This window comes from Passer montanus, unplaced genomic scaffold, assembly GCF_014805655.1.
Source record: "Passer montanus isolate IOZ18808 unplaced genomic scaffold, ASM1480565v1 scaffold55, whole genome shotgun sequence".
NCBI classification, from domain to species: Eukaryota; Metazoa; Chordata; class Aves; order Passeriformes; family Passeridae; genus Passer; species Passer montanus.
In genome coordinates this window covers 4356628-4379668 of record NW_024370485.1, presented here as the reverse complement: position 1 = coordinate 4379668, position 23041 = coordinate 4356628, and the positions used below count along the sequence as shown (strand labels likewise).

At 43.0% G+C, this 23041-nt stretch overlaps 1 protein-coding gene across 1 annotated transcript in view; it reads right to left on the bottom strand.

The window, feature by feature from the left end:
• The window catches only part of SYN3 (synapsin III), a 196978-nt gene that overhangs the window by 25828 nt on the left and 148109 nt on the right, over window positions 1-23041 (bottom strand). Inside the window, exons 9-10 of the mRNA XM_039725534.1 lie at window positions 12479-12541; window positions 2896-3038 (exon numbers count right to left, since the gene is read on the bottom strand). Coding sequence (XP_039581468.1) covers window positions 2896-3038; window positions 12479-12541 — 206 coding nt within the window. The remainder of the gene's footprint in view (window positions 1-2895; window positions 3039-12478; window positions 12542-23041) is intronic.

Here is a 23041-nt window from a genome sequence, read left to right as displayed (position 1 = left end):
TGAAGTGAAAAAGGAGACTTAAGACAAAAAAATTTTCCTGCCTCAAACCCTGTATCTTTTAGGGACTGAAAGGTTTCCAACCATCCTAAACATCAGGAGGCCACACAGTGTACAGTCAGTATCTTAAAGAGAAGGACCCCAGACTTTTAGAGATCAGCTACTCAAACACATTTGTGACCACAATACCTTCAGCATTGTTTAGGAGAAGTGGATAAACGAGCAGATCAAGAGCTCTTGGTATCCTATCTCAGTCTATAAGTAGCTCTAGTTTAGACACAGTTGATGTGGTATCTCCTACAGAGCACATTGAACTGCTTTGGAGGTGACAAGTCAAAAATCCCACTCATGAAACTACAAAGGAAGAGTAATGCCCTCTTACTAAGAGCTGGTGGCAAGAATAGCTCATGTCTGAAAGGCAGTAGCTGCTGGCTTAATTCAAAGTGAACAAAATTTCATGAGTCTGAACTAGAAATGATCCTGCTGTTTGCCTCCAGTTGGGGGTGAGTGTGGAAGCCTAATTTCTGCCCCAATTCCCCTGTAACATGAACAGTTTTCATGTTTTCTCTTTACCAGCATTACAATGGCAGTCAAATACACTTGGTGGAATTTTAGGCATGTATCATATGCTGCTTATCTGCTGTTTTCAAACTGGCTCAAGGCATGGACAAAGTAGGAGTTTGTTAGCAGTGTAAATCTGGAGTCACTGCACTGAAGCCAATGGGAAACTGAACTGAAGCCTTGGGCCACAGGCTGGAAGGAAGTGCATTGAACATCTGGGGCAGGGAGGAATGCATGACTCACCCTGCAGCATCCTCCCTCTGGCAGACGCTTGGTGCAAAGTAAACATATTCTGGAGAATTTCAGAGCAGTCTTTTCTCAATAGAAAAGGGGTTTTTAAAGTCCATATGTGTGGGTGAAGGTATAAAATTACTGGATAGATTCCATGGCTCACAGATCAAAGCAAGCCCCTTAGTATGACGCTACTGCAAGATGCTGGAATTGCCTTTAAGGCTAAGATTTGCTAGCATGACTAATGGTTTTGAGTCTCCTATTTGGGACACCAGTGAGAGCTCTTATATTTTGGGTGCTTTTACGTCTGTCCTTGGACATAGTAGGGACTTATACCATAGAAATAACCTAAATAACCTGGGAACAGTCCCTGGTGGGACTGACTATACCACTCTCCCAAGCTCACATCCATAAATGGCTCTCTCAATCTAACTTAACCTCCTGGGTCAGCAAGTCACTGGGTGAATCTTGCTGTTTACTTTCTTTGTTAATGAGCTTTATTTCTCATTAAGGTGTTCTCTGTTCATGACAGTTTTCACATGAAAACATTTTTTCTTTAGCAAACATTTGTTTGTGCAGCTATATTCCCAAGTGGGATTAGGTCTTAGTGTGACTGCTTTCTTTCCTCAATCATCTGGTATTATTTCTGATCCTTGTTCTGGATGAGTGCATGGTGAGTGCGAATAATAAGTGAGGAGAGAGTATGGTCAGGCTAATTTGGCCTTTATTTCAGTTACAGGCAGTTGGGGAGCAGGCTCTGGAGCCAAGGCTGGGTGTGTTGGCAGGAATAGGGAATTTTAATTGATATTTTAAACCTTCTTTCCTTTGGCCAATTTGAGTCAGACTCTGAGATATTAATCTAGTATTAGGCAACTGTGCTATTGTTGACCTGATTCAATTAAAAATAAAATTTCTTTCATTGAGATCACATGAAGTAGCCAAGTGTCCCCCATGTCCTTCTTTCCCATGAAGAATGTGACTCAGTCATTATCTAGTTTTCTTAAACATCTCTGTGCTAGGAATCCAACTGGGAATTTTAGGCAGTTATAGCTGAAAAATATGTGATTGTGTACATGTCATTATCTTGTTTAACTATGTTTCAGCAGAACTATGGCCTAGAGGTTTGCAGACATAGACCCAAAAGTCACAGCATTGTGGGTGTTAGGTAACATATGAAATTTATCTGGCGACCTGAAGAATGTTCTGCTGGAGCTGACTACTTGTCCAGAATTCTGTGGTTGGATACGGAGCTTCTGGAGAAGCTGTGCTGTGTGGCTTTTTTCATTTACTGGTTTGTAGTAAGAAGAAACAGGTGTCTTACTGACTCATGTGGTTCAATCTCTAATTAAGCGTGGTGACTACTGAAGTTTGGTTGAATGCTTTTTAAGATTTTAAACATACCAGTATGGAAGATGGCTGTCATGACACTTCCCTCACTACCTCACAGGGCAGGGAGGAGCTTTGGGGCATCCACAGAAATGTGTCACCTCTCCCTCCTCTGTATGCATCAAGGAGCACACATGCAAAATGCCCACAGAAACTCTGTGTGCTGCCCCAGCTGAGCCCTTCATACCCAGTGCTCTGTGCCCCTCATGTGACGTGATGCTGTGATCTGCAGCTGGGGAGAGAACAGGGTGTTGCTGTGGACTGAAAGATGGGGTGCTGCTATGGCCTGTACACTGCAGGACTCCAGGAGTTGCAGCTAGTTCAACCTTTTTTTTTTTTTTTTCCTCCAGGTGGAAAGTGGGTGGGTTCAGTTTCCACTAGAGGGTACTTGGAGCTGGAGGATTTTGCTGGAAAAGATGAGCCCTTCAATAAGAGGATGGAGAGGTGATGGCTGAGCACAGTCATTATAGTGGGAACTAACTGAATCTCAGAAAGAGACAGATGGAGATTTACATTCCAGAAACAATGACCTGACAGTGACTAATAGAGAAGATGATTGGTGGATGAGGGAACTGGGTTCAGAGGTGGGAGGAGAACAGCAGGGTTATTCTTCAAGGAAATTAAGTCAGCTACCTACTCCTGCCCAGAGCAGACACCAACTCAGTCATATACATAGCACTGTCTCCTCCCCATCTCGCTCTGGCATAGGCATGCACTCACATGTAAGCCTTGTAGTTGCTGCCAATTTTCTGGATTCGGATGTCATATTTGGAGTCAATGAATGGCTCGATGGTGGCATAGGTTTTTGCCATGGCTACTATGCTGGCCATGTCCCGGAAGTCGTGCTGGTTCTCAACTTTGACCTTGATTATCAAAATCCAGTGAAAAAGAGACAAGAGCAAAAAGAACATGAGTACTTTGTAAGCAGAAGTAATCTCTGCATCTGAATAGCACAATGTCTATTATGAATAGCACAGTTAAACCCCACACAGACACAGCTAAGGACAGAGCAAGGCTTCTGTGATTCAAAGAGAGAAGCTTCCCAGAGCAAACCAACCCAGACCAAATCCATCCCATTCTTCTTCCTCATGCACTAGCCCTGGTAATTCTGTCACCAGAGAGGCAGCTAGACCTTAGCCCAAGTGGCTCTTGGTAATGCTCTTTGCTTTTAGGATGCTTCAGAAAAATATTCAATCTCTTAAGAGGTTAATTCAATTACTTCATTCAAACTTTGCAACTGCTGCTTCCCATGTTGGGATGCATGAAAACAGTACTTTGGGTGGTCAGGAAATACAAACCAATTCCAGGAAATCAACATGAGAGCTGGTTGATTGTCACCTCTAGCCTTCAGTTCCCTGGCATTTCACATTAACCCACTCCAGACTTTCTTTGAGGAGTTGTGTAGGTCTCTTGACTGGACATAAACTCTGAAGGAAAAGGATGTCTCTGGGGGAGTTTTTGACTCTTGAGGAGATCTGTGTGAGTGTGAGGCAATGGGCATGTGGGTAGGACAGCTGGTTGGGTGTTAGACTTGAGTCTCACTTGGACATAAATGAGAAGTTGAGACCTATGAGCTACACTTTTTCTGAGAAGATGGCTTTTCACAGATCTGTATTCAGTTATGGGAAATGCTCGGTATCTTAAGTAAAAAAAAAGTTGAAATGAGGAATGACCAAAACAGTAGAAGTTCTAATGATATACTCAAACCCCTACAAAAGCTCATTGATTTGGGAAAGCAAAACCAAACAAGCAGGTAACAAGAACATAATGGACAACTTCTCCTCAGTCATGTCTTTAACCATGGCCTTTAGTGTATTGGCAAACACTTGTTTGGTGCATCACGGAAACCTGTATGCGTCTTGTTCCTTATGGCTGGACATTTGCAGGAAGGGTGGATTAGTTTGTGGAAAAAAGACCATGACTGTATGGAAAGGATGAGCAAGTGAGTGACTTTCTTTATGTTATTACACTCACTTTTTCTTTTGGAGATGCTTTGAGACCACAGCTGGGGATTGCAACCCTGCTTTGCTAAGTGTGCACTAACGGGTGACAATCCATGGGTCTCTTCTCCAGAAGAGCTTTCCATCTGTGTCACTGTGTGTTAAAGGAGGGTGATGCCAGACTCCGTGGAGCCAGCTGAAGGAAGCACATGCAATGGTATTTGGTGTTTCTTCGCAAAGAACAAACAAGTGGTTTTATGTATCTGCTTTCAAGCATGGAAGGGTGGGAGCCATCTTCACCTGGGAACAGAGAACAAGCTTGTTGCTAACCTGTTTTACTCTGTTTAGATTGTTTTGTGTAAGTGCCAGCTTACACATAGAGCACATACAAAGATTTGGCCACATCCTGTTGCAGAAAAGCTTTCAAAAACGGAACAGCGGTGGGGAAGGTGAAAAGTGCAACCAGTTTGACCCATGACCATTTCTAGATGCCTGAATAGGAAAAAGAACTCATCTTTGCTTCTCCTGTTACTGACGAGCAAATACCCCTAGTCCTTCTCACTTTTGCTGTAGTGAGGGCTGTGCTCTCACCATCCAGGAACTGCTGAGGAAAGGAGCAGAGAGTGATGACAGTCATCTGTGGGAAGGGAGGGTATTAAAAAAAAAAAAAAAGGAAATAACAAATATAAAGGAGATATGTAAAGGCAACCATTATATGGCATCCAGGAGGAGCAGCCTTTCTCTAGGCTCTGTTGTTTCCCTCTCTGTCTGAGTGGGGATGTGCAGAGCAGGGTGAGGTGGTAGGAATGCCCTGGAGGCAGCAGGGAGAATGGGAGACGGAACCCAGAGCCTGGACTTTCAAAATACCAGAGAAAACAATGCAGGCTGTGTTGGAGCTGGGTATTTTTGTTGCACTGATAAGAGCTGCCCTGGGCTGAATGACATCAAGCAAGAGAGTCCCACCCAGATGAGATGATCACAGGAGGGACTGCAAGGGCAGGCGACACTGAGCGGTGTTACAGTACTCCCGGACCCTTTTGGGAGTGAGAAAATACAAAAGCCATTATATAATGACCTACTTGGAACAAGGACGTTTGTGGGATTTGAAACAAAGTGCTGTGCTTGTGCAACAGATGTCTTTGGGCCCAAACTGAAATGTTTGCATTCTCAGCCCAGAACACTTGACCCAGAGCAGAGGAAAGGATGCAACTCCCCCCTCCAGACTGGAATTAGACCATATTATATTGCTAGAAAGGAGCTCATCTTGTTAAATGTGATGTTTCCTCAAAAAATACAGCATGTCTGGAAAGGAAAGGTCCATTTCTTCCTCCTCCTCCACCACCCCCTCCCTAGAGGGAGAGAAGGAAAGCAATTGAAAATGTTCTCTCTGATGGGCCTGAGGACTTCTGGCTGGGGGGACTCACCAAGGACACAAAGTAAGAAATGAAAAATAAAGATGACTCCCACAGTACTACACCACTGCACAGTCCTCAGGAAACAGCTCTGGCATCTTCCCTGGCCTGTGCCAGAGTACTTCCCATGGACTTTTCAGAAAAAGCAACTCACAGAAGTCCCCTTGTAGGGGATCACAGCCTTATTTCCCACCAGGCATCAAAATAATCACCACACCAAAGTTGAAATCTGAGCCACCATTTGTTAATTGTTAGAGCCAGCCAAATTTGACAAAACAACAGCCGTATTCTGGGTTAATGCTGGTTTATCCCAGGGTACGGTTATTACTTCATAAACAGGAAGCACTCAAGTTACAGTCAAATTAGATTTATTTTCCTGCCTTATCTATTGAGTCCCCCATTTTATTAGCTTTCTACTTTTAAATTTGGTATAATTCATTTCATCCTGCCTTGTAACCCTTTCAGATGTCAATAAGATATCCATTTTCCTAACAGAAGAAAAAATCCCAGACATAACCAAAGCCAGGGTGGCTGTAGTGTGACACCAGAGGGCATTATTTAAGAAGGTGCTATTAAAAATCAATCTAGTGCAAAGTTAGCAATTTACCTAATGAGACAAATCTGTCTTCTAAAATGGCAGGTTGGCAATACATGAAACTGATAAAAGAAGTTGAAAAGAAACCAACAGGAAGCCATTTTCCCCTCTCTGTCTTTTATTTTGCAACCTTCTTATGATAAATGCTATATCCCATTAACTGCATAGGGGAGTGCAAACAGTGAATACAAACACAGCCCCTGCCCTGGCAGCCTGTTTGCTTAGCTGTGCTGGCTGTTTGAGCAGCAATAGATTCATTCTGAAGCCATAAGTTGCTGTTTGCTGTAGCATTTTAGTGACCTGTTAAGAAGGGTTTGGGCCAGTGTGTTGACAAATGCCTTTTCTGAGTAAGAAAGCTCCTCCTTCCCTCCTGGCTCTCTTCCCTAACCCCAGCACCAGAGATGCCCTAGCATGCTCCCTGTTGGAAAGGGGTGTCTGGTTGGTTTGCTGGAGACATGCTCACACAGATGTGAACATCTCTTTGCCCTGTGGTGGCATCTCAGAGCCTGATGCCACCACATGACCTTCTCCTGGTACCTGTTGCCATCCTCAGCCTGCCCAAGAAGCACTGATCTTTCTGCCTTTGGCTGGAGGGCAGTCCAAGGGGCAGGTCACGAAGAAACATTCTGCTCCATCCCTGTTGCAGACCTTGTTTGGAGACCTTTCTTGCAAGGCATGATTTTGGATTGTTTCTGGCAGTGTTAAAACCCCACTGTGGCAATTTCCTGGGCAGTCTGAGCAACCCCTCAGATCTGTGTGAGCACAGGTTCCTTTAGTGAAGGATCTGTCTGGGTAGAAACTTCTGCTTCCTCTCTCTCACAGTTCCCTGATCTGCTGCCTCTTCTACATCCCAGAAGTTCCTGGACACCAGGGTCCCAGGGCTACAGCAGTCCTCCCTTATCCTTAGTCTAAGCACTGCAAGGTCTTGCTTTCCAGTCCCCTTCTGCTTTCATTATGTGGCCACATGAAAAAATAATTGGTTAGCCAAAGTGCCATAATTATCTTAGTCTGCTAGGACTGCCCTAGCCTTGCCTTTCTTGAGCATCATCCAGTGTGAACTCTGCTTTTGAGGTTAACTCTGCCCTACAGGCTAAACACACATCACTTTGGAGATAACTTGCAGAAGCACTTTCTGTGTCCAAAATGAGGTTAGAGCCAGGTTCAGCTGGAAGGTGAGTGTCCAAGTCTGAACCAGGGCTGGACTTGGCAATGTGGTGTTTAACTGAGTCTTGGTAGGCTTGTGAAAATTCATGGTCTGAGTGTTTTCCTCCAGAGGAACTGGTGCAGCCACACAAAGCTTGTGATTTTTCATCCATCTCAACCTGCTCTCAGCCTTTCTGTAGGGACCCTACCATCTTTGGATAGTGGGTCTTCAGGAACAGTTCTGTGCAGATGGTTTCCTGAATCTCTCCTTTCCTCTACCCCAGATTATGCCCTTCTTCTCAAAAAATACCCAGTCCAACTGACACACAATCAGTTTAGGCCTAATTTTGACTCACCCCAAAATAGTGAAGTCACAGCCGTCTGCATTTCCTTATTATCCTCACACTCAAGTTCCCCATCTGCTGCATTTAATGCTTTGAACCTTCCTAATACAGAGCTCAGGTCTTGGCTGTTGTGGCCCTTGGTGCCTTGGGTCAGTCACTGTTTCCTGTGTTCAGCAAAAGCTTTCAGACTGATGTGCAAGAAATGGGGATGTTTTTGCTATTTTCAAGATATTTGGAACATCCTCACTCATGAGTCAGTGGGAACACAGTGATTGGGCTGCTCTGTTGTGAATGAATGTTACATGTCAAGTCATTATTTGTCTTCTCTAAAAGAAAATATTTGTTCCTTGACAAACTGAGGCAGCCCTTTCCCTTCCTTTCCCCTTTAGCACACTGGATTTTCAAAGCTCTCACTTTTGGAACATTCTATTTCCAGTCCCGAGAGAGACAAGGTGACGAGCTGTCCTTCCTGATAAAAACCTTGCAGTATTTTTACATTACAGAGTGGCTCTGTTTAGTTTGTGCTATATTTATACCAGGGAAAAAAAAAAGAAGCAGAGAAGTCTTTCCCATCCAGTAAGAGAGAAAATAACTCTGACCATATTATTATGAACAACAAGTTTTTCTTCTGCAATGTCATAAATTCATCCAAGCCAGGATTTGTACTGGGAATGTGTTTTCATAATTATGGGGCAGGAAGGGACAGGAGTGACTCTTAAACTGACCTAATTAGAGAGGTCTAAAAATAAAGTAGGAGCAGCAAAATATACACATATATAAAATTGATATAAATATATGTAAAGTCACATGAACAGATACTGGTTTTCCTCTCCTTGTAGATCTGGCAGTTGTTTCCTTCTCATGATCTGATCAGAAAGAGGTGAAGAGGCTCTTTGAGTGAATTTGCAGTACTGGGCTCTGTTCCTAGGGCACTTTAGGGTCATGTTAACACACAAATGGCAAATACTAACACACTCAGAGCTTTATTCTTTTCCATGGGCTCTGGCATAATGAGATCCGGAGTCAGGAAGAAGTGTTATTCCTTTCTCACTGCAGTGCTGTCCCTATTCAACAGAGACCCCCAATCACTTCTGGGGTAGGTAGGCTCAAACTGCACAATGCTTAAAAATGCCTTGACCTCTAAGGAGCTGCTGGGTAACCAGCAGTTCTGTTCTGCACATGGGAAGACATCTCTCAGTGTCCATCCATGGTTTCCCTGGAAGATTCCTTGAGCTCTTTTGATCCTGGGAGTCTGGACAACTTAAGTACAACATGAGAAAGGTCCTCCTCTGCTGATTCCATTGTAAACAGTTGTCTAAGCAGTATTTCTACAAATATTTTATTTGTATCAATACTGCACAGGGCCAGCAGCACAGAGAGCACTTGTTATGATCTTCCAGTGCCACAGAAATATGAACTGACTCCAAATTTTGGAAGGGGCATAACGATGATCATGGGAGGGGCTGAGGGGCATGTGTTCTGTTTTTAGATTAGAAGATTGTCTGTTCCTGGGTGAAAGCTATTACTGGTGTCTCTGTTCAAGTCAATAGAGAAGCTGTTGTTTCTGCATGTCTCAATGGAAACTTCAAAAGATGCCTGTTACTGCAAATTTGTTTTCTCCATCTCCATGTGCACCTCACACGCACATATCACTTGGCAAGAGCATTTCTGTCACAAATGGTATACTGCCACCCCTTTTGGTTCTGATCCTGAATAATAGCTGCTCCTCTCGCAAGCTAAAGACAGTTGTGGTGACCCACCCCTAATGGGAAGGCAGTCAATAGGGCTTATTTTGTACAAGTCCTACTGTGGTTATTTTTCATTTTAGCTTTGAGGATTCTTTGTTCAGCCTTCTGATTAAAAAATGTGGTGAGTGAATTTTGTGAAAATTATGTCAAAACAAACAATAAGTGAAAATGAAAGTCTATTATAATTATGCTCCTTCTAGCAATTGTTGCAAAATAATAAACATTCAGCACTTACACTGCCAAGAATGTTATGAACATGAATTAGCAATAGGTATCAGGTAATCATTATAATTTCTCTGGTCTGTAACACAGATAAACTGAAGAAAACTGTGAAATTACACAAATCTCCCTGAAAGCAGATGGTGGAACTCTTTGGGGAAGAGGCATTTTCTGCATCCAGAATTCTTCTGGCTCCTGGCCACTGCCTCAGACAAATAAAGAATAACAGTGCCTGGACTTCCCATCTTTGCTCATTCTTCTACGTGTTGGTGGCTCCCATTACACGTGATTTTATCGTTAACAACAAAAATAATAAGTATACTTCCTTGACAATTTCTGTTGTAATAACACTGTAACCTGAATGCTCACATCCTTTGAAGCATCAATTACAGGTACAAATACATGGCTCGCTATCTTGGCATCATTGCAGTAAGTACTATTTTAATACTCACATGTGTACTTTGGCTAATACATTGGTTATTCTATCTTTTGTTTCTCCAATCACTGGTTTAATATAAAACATGACCTGATGCAGGTGCTTTATTAACATTTACTTTTTTGCACACATCAAACCAAAACCAAACCTATCTCTTTTCATATTATGTGTATTTTATAGCTAAAGACCTGCTATTTCCTGCTATCATCTCTACTTCTGAAAAACAGTGCAAGGAAATAATTTAGCTCTCTCTAATCTCACTGGTTATTGCTTTTACATTATGATGGTTAAAAACACCACAATGTCTCCTGGGAACTTCCCTCTTCTGGATTACTTTATTGAAGGTTTGATTTTTTTAATCTGTAGGTGTTACTTTTCTAGTATACCCATAATTGCACTTCTCTGTATTTCTTCTGATACTTTCTGTGGTTTCTTTTGTCAGTCCTGCTTGGGCTTAAACCTTACTGTTTCAAAAAAATCATGAAACAAATTCTTGTTACTTGTGTTTTAAACCAAGTGATCTATTCTTTATTTTATCTTTCTCTCTTTTTTCCTCTGTGCAATGAAATGCAGTGAGACTAAAGAGAGAAAATTTAATCAGTCTCAACTTTCCTTCAGGCTGCTTGTGGCTGGAGAAGGGCCCAAACTAAAATCATAAGGTCAACAACCTTTGCTGTCTGTACCTTCCCCATCTACTGAACACAGCAGTGTTGAAGCTCTGTGCCCACATGCACATCCAGACTTTGCTAGTGGTCACTAATTTCATAATGGACTAAAGTAAACTTGGCTTCAGACCAATTCTTTCTTCTAAGATGCTGGCTATTAGCCTATCTTATCTGGAATGATTTCCTACATACCCTCCTTGTACCTCTGAGTACAATTGTGCCAGGAGTCTGAATAGAAACTCTCTTCCTCTTTAACTTGTGACAGCAAAAATCAACATAATTAAAGAATAAAAAGGGAGGGAAAGTATGAGGTGGAAGAAGATCTGGTGTGTGGTGCAGAAGACAATAGCTAAATGTTCTGCTGAGAGTTTTGTCTGGAAATGCTATTAAGATTGGACTCTGATTCTCTCTGATTCTGCCCTCATTTCTGCAGCCACTAAGGACCCTTGGTGCATGAGACACATGAAGCCCTGCATTACAGGTGAAATGGCAGAGCAGTCAGAGACAGGCAGGCTTGCAGGGTCTCAGGGGAAAGGTTTTCCTCCTGGTTTGTCCTGGTTGGTTTTTGTTAATTAAACCCTTCCTAAGAACAAGTTAGTGGCTCCCAACAAGCACCTCTAGGCTGTCTGCACACACTCTAATTCAATGACACCTCTGCCTGCTTAACATAGACAGCACCAATATATTAACCAACATTTCCTGCATATTTACATGTTTGTTCCTTGATGCTGAAAGCCAGCTCCACCACGGGCACAGGGATCTGTGCCCACTTGCTCCCCAGCAGCTACTGTCCAGACAGGGGGACATTGCAACCAGAGCAAGAAAAGTTATTAGATCCTCCATGTGCAATCCAGCAAGCCAGAATGGGCTTCTGTTTCCAGAGTACAAGCAAACAAACTGTACCAAGTTTAAATTTGGTGTAACTATATATATTTTTCAGGCAAAATGTGAGGCCAGGAGAAGGTCTGTCTGCTCTAGGGAGGCACCGTGACAGGCGTATCAGTTACGAAGTTCATGTGCCACTCATTTGGATTCAGAGATGATACCTCAATTTTGTACTTCTGAACAAACCAAGTTTTAGACAGATAGGGGATGTCTTTTGAAAAGATATATGCAAGAAAGAGGAGACCCAAGTGCAGCAGGAATGTGCTGGTGATGCCTCACTGAAAGGGGAGCCCAGTCACCCCAAGAAACAGGGGCTGCTAATTCACTGGGAGAATAAAGATCCCAGAGAGCCTGGGAAAAACAAACAGGTCCTTCTGGGTAGTGAACTGTTTTTCAGGATTCCTTGGCAGGCAACCAGCCACTCTGCTTTGTAAGGTCTTGTTCTTCCTTGCAAGGAGGAAAAAAATAACTGAAGGGCTCCCACTTTTTGAATAAGGTCATCATAATGCACTCAAGAAGCCCAGCGCCACAGCTCCTCATTGTGAGTGCTATGGGGTGTAGCTGCACTTTACAGGTGCTTGAATAAACAACACTACCACTTTCAGGAGAAGAGAAAATGTATAAAAGACAAGCCTAATGACTTCAGCCCAGCCAGCTTTTCCCCCACACTTCACCAACCCCCCTTCCCGCATCCCAGACAGCCTCCAACCCAATCCCACTGCCTGTCTCCAAGTGCGTGACAGCGGAAAAAGGCCTTTTCTCCCACAGGAACAGCCAGTGCGACCCAGATAGGTTGTGGGGAGGTTTAACCCCTTGGCTGGCTGGTCACATGCCATGTGTAATCACAGGCATGCTGAGCCACATATGTATCTGCTTCCAGGTATATATATATATATTTTTTTTTTCTTTTACTTACCTTCCCCATTCCAGCATGAGCATGTCCCAGCTTGACCACTACAGGAAAATTTGGAGTTGTGAGCTGAAAGACAAAAGGACCCTTTCATTAGGCTTTTTTGTTTTATTTTTTTTCCCCAGCCACTGTATTTGGAATAATTTTCTTTTATTTAGTAGCTTTTACCCCCTTTTACCCCTTTCCTGGATGCTGTAAACTAGATAATAAGAAGGCCAAATAAAGTTTGCCTAGATAGTAGGGCAGTGAGCAAATAGCACTTTACTGGATCCCACATGACTGAAAATGGAGGCCTGGCAGAATTCCTCAGATCTGACCCACTTCTGCTGTGTGATAGCAGTTTTCCCACTCTGTACATAAGGATTTGTGTACACCCATATGCATGTAAAACACTGTTGCACTTGCAAGCTTAAGTGAACACTTTCAGATGCTGAAAACACCTGAATGGTGAGAAAGACAAGGATTGTTTGTTCTTCTCCACATGGACTGCTTTGGCCTTAATAGGGAGTGCACTCCTCCTATCCACAGGCAGGGTGGGGGGACAAGGAGAGAAGAAAGTGGGGCTAACACTCAGGCACAACTCAAGGAGTCCATCTATTCATAAAGTCTGTTCTTCTCTACTTTCAGGGGTGGGTATAGTGAATAAAAGAAAACAAAGAAGGATTTGGATCAGCAATAAAAATAGAAAAAGTCATATGTTCTCCCTGGCTTGTGTGGTGCTTCCATTGGGAAGGGTCCTCCCACCCAAGGCATACAAGGTCATGTTAGAGCACGTGTGGGATTGATTTTACTTGAAGAATTGCAAGTAAAATCTGCCTCTTCTTCTCCAGTTTCATGCTCATGCAAGGATTCACTTGGAGTGGTTGGCTCAGAGCTGGGTGGCTGTAGGAAGTGCACATGACAGGAATAAGTAGGATATATGCACCACATTTCCCCTATGTACTGGTTGGTCCAATTCTACACCTCTGCTTGGCATCCCTGTTCCCTTCATCTTGTCTTGTGCTCATGATTCTTGTGATCTAAATGCTATTTGTTCAGTATATAGCTGGTTATTTTTTATTGCATATTTAATTTCCTTTAAAGACACTTTTATCTTTGCTTAAGTGTCTGAAGCGATGAGCTCTATTCATTAAGCAGTTAACCTGGAGATCTGGCAAAGGGAGGCAGCTGAATTTTGATGGATAAATGGGTCTCCTATTTATTTATGTTTGAGAATAGATAAACAACTTGTTCTTGTGCTAATTACCAATTGTCTGTACGGACAGGCAGGCACTACGCCCTAAAGATAGAATGGTGCAGTCTGCATCTGTGGCAGCTCACTATAAATAACAAAATTAGTAATGAACACTGATATGTTTTGCTATTCAGCTGCTTGTATAAAGAAATGTCACAGGAGAGGGGAACAGTGAGTGCATCACGTCCTCAAGCAGCCTGTGTCCCTTTCTTCAGGCAGAAAGCTGAAGAAAGATCTTCTTCAGACCACAGAAGGGCACGATAAATTACAGTCCTGGCACAGGCAGGGACCAGCACCACTGCTTCAGAAGAAGAGGCAAAACACTGACAAGTGGCCATCCTGAAGTCAAATAGTTACTTATATGTCCAGGCACATGCTTTTGTCCTCTATTTTACCTTTGCCTCTTTAATTCATTGTAAGAGCCTGAAATTTAATTTATGCTGGCACAAACGCATCAATTGGAAGACTGCATCTGAGGCTTTCTGAAGATAGGGCTCTGGATGGACCATGCCAGGCCTTTAATGCTGGAAGATGAAAGGCAACCTAGTAGCTGGGGCACCCACCTGCTCAGGCTCTGGGAGACGTGGCTCGCTTCCCAGTTCTCTCATCCCTGCCCCATGTGTCCTGTTTGAGCCAAAGTGCTTGCAAGCCCTGGCCTCTGTTCCCTGTTTGGAAGCAGAGGCAGCAGCTGTTCCTACGGAGCAGGAAAAGCAAACTGCATGCTGTGAGCCTGCCTGATAGCCTGGCAAGGAGGCCAGAGAAGTGTGCGGGGTAGATAATGCTCTATCATCAGCTCAAAGAGACAGAGGCAGGAAGCAATGTCTCTGCTGCCCTGCTTTTCGTCCCCTGCCTGTGATGTTGCTGAGGGAGCCTGCTCGGGCATGGGGCCCGGGAGTGGGAAGCATCTGTTTTCCTGTATACATGCAAAGAAAGTTTGGGATCCAGTAAACAACCCAAGTTTACTGTTAGTCTGGAAAATACCACCGGCAATGACAACAATGACAACGTGCTGCACAAACTTCTCCCTTTCTCTTTGCTTCTCGGAAACATGAGCTCAGCTTTCTTACTAAGGCTTGATCTCATCCCACCTGGGGGTGACCAGCATGTTGGGGTCACATGTGGATTGGCTTAGGCATAGCACTTGGAGCTTGAGGTGAGACAGATCCAGACTCCGAGCATGTGGTAGCCTCGCTGGGAAAGCGGTGACTCCAGAGAAATGCTGGTGCATGGGTAACCAGGAATCTGCCTCTGCAGCTGGAAACCCATCAGATTTCCACATACATGAACCTGCCTTATGGGAGAACCAACAAGAGGGCACGGCACATGCGCAGAGCTGCATTATATAATGAGTTTATCTGGTGACAGTGGAGTGCCCTTAGCGTGTGCTGAAGTTAAGTGTAATCAAAAGCTCTTCACAGGCCTCAGGACTAAAGCAACCAGAGTCCACAACCACCCACTGGAAAGCCCTTTCTGAAGTGGTGGAAGTGGTTGAACACCACTGCAGTCAACAGGGAGACCTTCAGCTTCCACCAGAGTCTTGCTGGGACTCAAGTCCCATTTTTGCTGCTAATAAGGTGGCCAGCCAGCACACTTGGCAAGCACCTAGATGGACAGGGAAGCCAAAAGAAGGGAGAATCTATTACACACACAACTCTGATGCAATTCACACACAAACACAGGGAGAAGATCTGCAGGTGGCCAAAGCCACCACAAGGGCAGACCCCTGAGACTAGTATTTACACATACTGAGTCATAAATTTCCTGGGAAAAAAGATTATTATAATTGCAGAATAACATCACATTTTAATAAGAAAAGCATGTTTTTACTGAAATCATGCAAAGACATATATCTGTGTCTTTCTATGTGTTGCAAAGGCTCCTCTTTTCTCGGAAAAATAGTGAAAAGCACTGATAATTTTAAAATATGCATGAACTGTTGACAGGACTATTATAGATGAAGTTGGCAGGTCTTAGGATGGGACTGTGGTACTGCAGCTAGCTCAGGGATCATATGCAGGGTGTTAGTTCATATGCATAACTCAACCCTTTGAATTAAAATCTTACAAATGTATTCCCAGAGGTTGTGGCAAAGCCTTGATGTGCCAAGGATTACATAAATGTCTACAGCTTGTTGTCTGTAGAGGCCTGTTAAGAGTCAAACAGCAATTTGAATCCTGAACTAGCAACTCATCCATGTCTTTGGTAGTAGTGAAGGGAGTAATGAAAAGGTTATTTCCAACTAAGAACACCGATGGCCCAAAGTGTACCATTTCAGCCCCTGATTTTCAGGTCTCTGCTCTGTGTTTATTGTCACTGCAAAGACGACTTTGCACTTTTATCAGTTTTGGCAGTGGTGTGTAAAATGAGTGATGTTATACACACTTTAGCCTTTATTTGAAGACATCATGGCTGTCAACTGTGACACTATCTCCTTTACATTCTGCCCCTCCTTTCCAAGAAATAATGAGATCTTCAGTACTTTTAAATTTATGAATATTTTCTCTATTCTTTTCTCGTGGAGCAGTAGGAAAGAGTTTGATCTAAACTGATCTAAAGGAAGGAATGTTAGACAGTCAGTGTTCAAAGCCAGGTTGGACAAGGCCTTGAGCAACTAGATTTAGTGGGAGATGTCCCTGCACATGGCAGCAGGGATGATAGATGATCTTTAAGGTCCCTTCCCACCCCTTAACATTTGATGATTCTATGAAACCTGTGAGACTCTCAAGAGAGACGTTGATTTTTAGTTTGTGATTTTTTGTACTGTCCTGTAGTCCACGAACAAAGTACAATGTGTCTTTTGATTTCCTTCCTCTATATATAGTTTTGTGTATTTTATACAATGAACTTTCAGTTTCTAGAACTATTCTTTCTGCTGCAAAACCTTTCCAATCAATGCAAAAATGAATAGCACAGGCTGCAATTACATCATGGAGGAAAACTCCCCCGTATTAGGAGGGATTTGAGGTGGTGGGAGATGGAGTAATTAAACTTTTGGTCTCTTGGCATTGGTATTGTATTGCCATAGCATCCAGTGCTTTCAACCAGGCCAGAAGGCCCCATAGCACAAGGTATTGTAATTTTGCCTTCACCCTTCCCCCAAAAGTAATATTCTGAATTTTTCTTTTATACTCTAAACCTGATTTTTGTGTTTACTTAGCTGCTTTCACTTGTATGATGACAAAGTCTGTTTTGGGTGGGTACCTAATAGATGATGGGAATGTTGTTCATGCACTTGAGATCTAAATGTTGAAAGTAACGTGTGTGGCACTTCTCTGGTGTCAATTAAGATGAAGGAACTGTGAACATATAATTTCCTGTAAAAGCAAGCAAGCTGATTCAAACCCACAGGAAAATAATGATGTCATGACATGATGTCATTGCGTTTATGGAACTATCTTACTAAAAACTTGAGCTGAAGATCAGCACTGGCAAGATCAGGGCTGCACGTGATATGGTTTCCTGTAAGACACACGCCTGTGTATTGATTACTGTACTGCAGTTAGAGCACAATGAAGAAAAAAAATCATTATCTGGGGAAGGAGGGCCTCAAGACAGCTTTCAAGACAGTTGAAGTAAATCCTGAGGAGGAGTAGGTATCTGCAAAGGTCTCAGGAAGAAGGAGGAGATGGGGGTATGATGAGAAGAGCAGTGAGCTGCTTGTGATGGAAGGATTTCAATGACAGCTGGATCACGACAGCATTATACAGGTGGGATCTGAAGCAGTGAGGCAGTTGATGGATGAAATGGCAGCAGGGTGGTAAAAAATATCCTGTAATTCTCCCATTGCTTTAAAAAAGTACAACAAAAGAGAAAAAAAACCCCAAACCCAACAGCAGCATGACTTAATCCCCACATCCTCGAGTAAACAAACCACAAACCAATGTTTCAGGGCTCCTAACACTTTCTGTGGTTAGAATGGGTCATGGAAGTGAATAAAAAGGGGTAAGCACAAACCGGAACATTTTGTCATTGATTCCACCTCTAATGTTACATAACTTTTTTATTTGAGACAGAATATATTTGGGTTCCCCTAGTGGAGAATAAGAGTGTGAGCATTTGATATTATCATTCCTTTGGAACTTCCAGTGTGAGAATCATATTAACATATCCAGACAAGCAGATGCTCAGCAAAAACCCCCAAAATGCAGAATGTGTGTGCTTGTACTCACACATACATCTAACAGTCCTGGTTGACAAATCCCCACTACCACATATCAAATCACAAGTAGGTTTTTAAAAGGTTCTATGACTACATAGAACATTTCTATAATTTCTCAATGCATGATGTTCACTTGGCTATTTTGCAGTGGTGCCTTTAAGAAAGCCTATCTTTCCTTTTTTACTAGGACAGTGAATACATTCTCCCAAGTCCTTATGTTGAGAAACTGTCCAAATATTTTTTGTGGGATGCAGTGAAAAGGAAGAAGAAACTCTTGTTTCCTTTTCCCCCTGACCTGAATTGTGTGCCCTTTGCTGTATTTTTCTCTAATTAGAAAATTCTATCCCACACGTAGACATAGCAAAAAGGAAGAGATTGTGAACACCAGTTGTTAACTGTAGCATCTAAGCTATGGTAAAAGATATAAGAAGGAGACAGATGGGAAATAAAATGCTTTATGAATTTATGCTGGGGTTTTTAAAGCCATCACTCTTCTAAGAATCCTTGAGGTTCACAAGATACTGGCCAACAAACCTCTCTTCACCTGGCAGGTTTGACTGTCTCTTTTTTTTGAGAAAACTCTGAATTCTCACTGATTTCAAAATGGGCAGCATGGGGTTTCTTTGGAGAGAACAAACTTCCCTAAATTTCACGGAGGAAAACAACCTTTTGCAACAAGTCTTACTGAAGCCAATCATGACCCAGTTACTGCTGGTCTCTAATCTCACCACACAGTCTTCTGCAGGTACTTTTCTGTCACCAAAGGACAAAGTGCATATGGTTCTGACCCTGACTTTTACACACAGGGAAGCTGTGTGTCCCGACTGCAAAGCTGGGAGACCCCCACATGACTCCAAGGGTTCAGTTGTGATTTCACAGCCTTCTGTAGCACATCTGAGAGCAATGCAGTTATGTCAGTGTAAAATGAGAAACAGGTCCTGGGCTTATTAGTACATTCATTGAGAAATATCTGCCTGCCACAGAAATGGCTCCAAAGTTTTCTTGTAAGCCTCATGCCCTTGTAAGTGGCAATGACCCGTGCAGACTCGGCTAGCGTTGCCATGTCAGATGCTGGCATGAGCAATGAGCCATGGGTGCTGCCTGGTGCAGGCAATGGGGTACTGGAATATCTGAAATACACTCTGGGCTCCTGAAAGCTCTTGTGCAATGAATCACCACTTCCTTCTTGCCATTCTTCAGCACTAAAAGCCATAGAAATAGCAGCACAGAGGACCAGGCACAGTCGGATTGAAAGATCCATTTTTTTATACTTTTTTAAAAGCACAGTTAATAATCTTGATTAATGCCTCAGGAGGGACTTTGGACATAAAGAAGAATGAGGATTACGGGAAGTATCACCTGGCAGCTGGCATCTCATCCCACATCTATACAAATAAATAGAACAATGACATAGCAAGGACACTGGCCCTGATTTGCCTGTACTGTTAAATTGTTAGACCAACCTCTGGCATATTCTGTCTCTATGAATAAGCTTCTCCCAAGCAATTCCCAAGAACAACGTGGAACCACCATACGTCTGTAGACATGCCCCACAGAATACTGGAGGCCAGAAGAGCTTGATAACACAGCTGTGGCTGGGCCATGACAGAGCTGCTGGAGAATGAGCCTGGCACTGTGTGGTTTGCTACTGCTAATACAGCCTCTGTCTGCCTCACTGGATTGAGCAGGAGAGTAGTTCTTATCTTGCATTATGTATTATATTTGTCTGCTCCCACATTAGTGTTTCATTTTGGTTGTACACACAAATGGTCTATCTCATGCACCCAGATGTCATACCATTCCCATATGACAGTTTCCATTGACTACTTTTCTCAGGCTGAATTCACAGTGGGTCCTTTTTTGGCTCACAGCCACAGATATTTACACCACATTTCTTTTGCCCGCTGACCTGGAAAGTCAGGTATTACCTCACATGAGAAATGTTTGAACTAGGAGCTCAGTTTGTTCTGTTTTACAGCTAGATCACATTTTCAGCTTATTGAGCCCTTAGGCTCATGCAGAAATTCAAGTGCTTTGCTAACGTGGACTGGAGTAAAATACACGTCCCCCACTTTTTGTGCTCTGGGACATAAATGTGGCGAGTAAATCCTGTTCCATGGATTTACATCCTTCTTGGGCTGCACATGGAGTTAAACACTGGCAACAACTCTTCTTAACCTGAATTTGTTGTGGTGTCTTTTCTAGGCACCTAGAGCAGGTGGGGGCCAGGTATGAGCTCTGCTCTTCCTACATCCTCATTCTTGTGCTTCACAGTCTCAAGCTTCTTTCTCCAGATAAAAATCTTCTGTGTTTATCCAGACTAATTTTTGGCTCACATCGGAGACATTGAGGACATGAAAGGCAGCCATTGTATCCCATGTTTGAATTAGCTCTGTGTCTGTTGAGATTTCTTGGGAACTTTCAAATTACATGTTTTCAGTAGGAGCCAAAAACTGTAGGAAGGGCTGTATTTCACAATCTCTCCAAATTCAGCAATTGCTTGGGAAAGAGAATGAGGTCCCAGGGGGCAAATTTTATATTTTGAAAGGTGGAAGTATCATGTTTCAATGATTCAGTGAATGAGCACTAATTAACTTCTTCCCCCATCCCCAGTCCAAATGGGTCATGGAATGCTTTCAAACTGCAAAAGGGAAGTTTTTTTGACATGCATTTAATCTCTCCATGTTTCATTCTTGAGGATTTTGGAGATATTCAAAACCTTGAAACCTCTCAAGAGCTGAGAAATACATTTTCCTATCTAGGCTTCAATGGGTCCACATTGGCACCACTTAGGTATTTGTCTCCTTCTTGCATCTCATTCCATGAGAAAAGATACAATCCCGCTCCACCTGTTTGATAAAGCCACTAGAGCTCCCAGTGAAGCAGAAGAAACTGTGGGTGACCTGTGCCTAATTGTCTGCGAACTCAGTGCTGAGAGACAACCTAGTTTGATATTAGCAATAAAAAGCAGAAGGGAGATCAAGCAGGCTCCACACAGGACACAGGCAGAGTTATTTTCAGCTGGGACTGGCTTCTGTTTACATCTTTCCCAGCTGTAACAAGGAAGGGGTTCCTGAAGTGAAAGCATTCAGCTGAAGACAGAAGAAACCACTGTGTGGATCAGCCTTTTTCATCTCGCAACCACCACCTCAGCCAGCGGCATTTTTCCCCCGCTGAGCACACATTGATGTACCACAGGCTGCAGCAGCCAGGAATGGTGAGAAGCAGGAAGCAGAGAAATTCCTTTTGGAGTAACACATAGACCCTCTTCTTTACCTTGGGCAAGCCTGGAGTAGCAAAGGATGCTGTGGTCTCTGTGAGCCCACTCCTTCTGTTTGTCTAGAGAGAAAGGGTTCACCCTTTACTGGAAAAAGAGGTGGAGGCCTGAGCTGATTTCATCTCTGAGGCAATATCTCCACTTCTCAGGGATAAATGAGACAAATGTGAGTGAGTTGGTTCACGCCCAGTACAGGAAGATGTTTGTTTTTTTTCCCAGGCACAGTATTGAGGCTGTTGTGGGATCCAGGTAGGATTTTGGAATGTGAGAAGAAACCCACATGGAGGTAACTGGGGATGTGCCCAAAAGGGCATTGGGTTCAGCAGAGGAGCTCATGCCAGGCACTCTGGTTGGAGGTAGAACCAGGCACAAAGTCTGAAACTAGTCTGGAAAGATGGGTTTCTTTAAAAATGTATTTCTTTAATACAATTCTACCTCTTTTCTTCCCATCAAACTTTGTGCCATTAAATTATTTTTCAAAAGTAGTTGCTGAAATCTTCTGTTGAGGTCATGGCTTTTATTCTCATGAAGGTAGTGTCAGCACCTCAGTAACGCAGCAGCTGAACTTCTCTGCAGAGTTTCTGTGCTGCACAAACTGTTGCTATCAAAATACACAGATCAAATTTCAGGAGAGCAGGAGTACCTTTTAAACAACAAATCTTTGCACAGACAAAGAAAATAGTTTGCTTTTGCAAAGAAGATAAATCATACTTTAACTGTTTAGGCTTACATAAAGGCTGTAAAGTTAATGTGCAAAAAATTAGGTTCAAATGGGAGAAGCCAAATGGATTTTTCATTTTGTCTTGGTTTCATTTCTTAAACTGTGAAATCAAAGATAGTTTTGTAAATAAAGAGAGTTTTGTATCCTTGCAGACTTCTCAATGGATTGGTTTTCATCCATCAGTTGTGGGTGGGACAATAAAGAAAATATTCAAAACTTCCCATACAGAAGTGGTTTGGCTAATTCCATCCTCAGAGAGTAGCAGGTGTCCATGCTATGTATCTGTGCACTTTTTGACTTCAGTAGCAAGAACCTCTGATACTGCAACTTGAGGACAGAGTGCTATTTCATATGCATTTTGTAGACAGCCCTAATTAGTTAAATTACTTTGTCTACATCATAAATGTAAAGAAACGCACATTGGATTTGTCTCTAATTGTGGCATTGCTCTGGTGATGGGTTGCAGACTTCTTTTTCTTTTTTTTTAACTTTCTCATTAGTGCTTAGCTTTAGGCATTTGTGAGAAACCACAGCCTCCTAAAGCTCCCACTCCTGTCCTCTTAATTTTGACTCACAAGGTTTTAATGGATGAACAGAAGGCAAAGAAAGCCTCTGGTTCTCATACCATTCAGCAAACCTCCGGCTGGCACTGGCATTGTTTGGGAACCCTTGTGGGGATGAAAGCAAACTCTGTACAGATGTGGCCTCTTCTGAGACTGCCCTTTGAGGCCTGTTGATTCTCAGAACAAAAAGCACGTGAGGAGGTTGACTGGCAGGGGATTTCCATGGAGCGCTCTAAGTGAAATTATTTTAAACTGATCCTGCACCAAACAGGGATAATAATAGTCCTTGGGGGAAGGGGTTTCCAAAAGCACAAATGCTGCTCTGATCCTTTCTTTGTACAGAGCAAATTTTTCCATAACCTCGGTGGGGCACTGTGTGGAGATTCTCTGGGCTGATAGGCTCATGAAGCACATCATGAAGCAGGCCCACCAGTTTGGAGCAGGAAGATGTAGGGCTGGATGGATGTGGCAAAAAACCCCACATGTAGATGGCCTTTGCAGGGATAGGTTGGGTCTTTCTGTTCCCAGACCTTTCTTGGGAGTGAGCACGGGGCTGGCCTACATGGATCTGGCTGCTGCTGTGTATTTTTGGACCTCAGTCTCCACCTGTGAGAA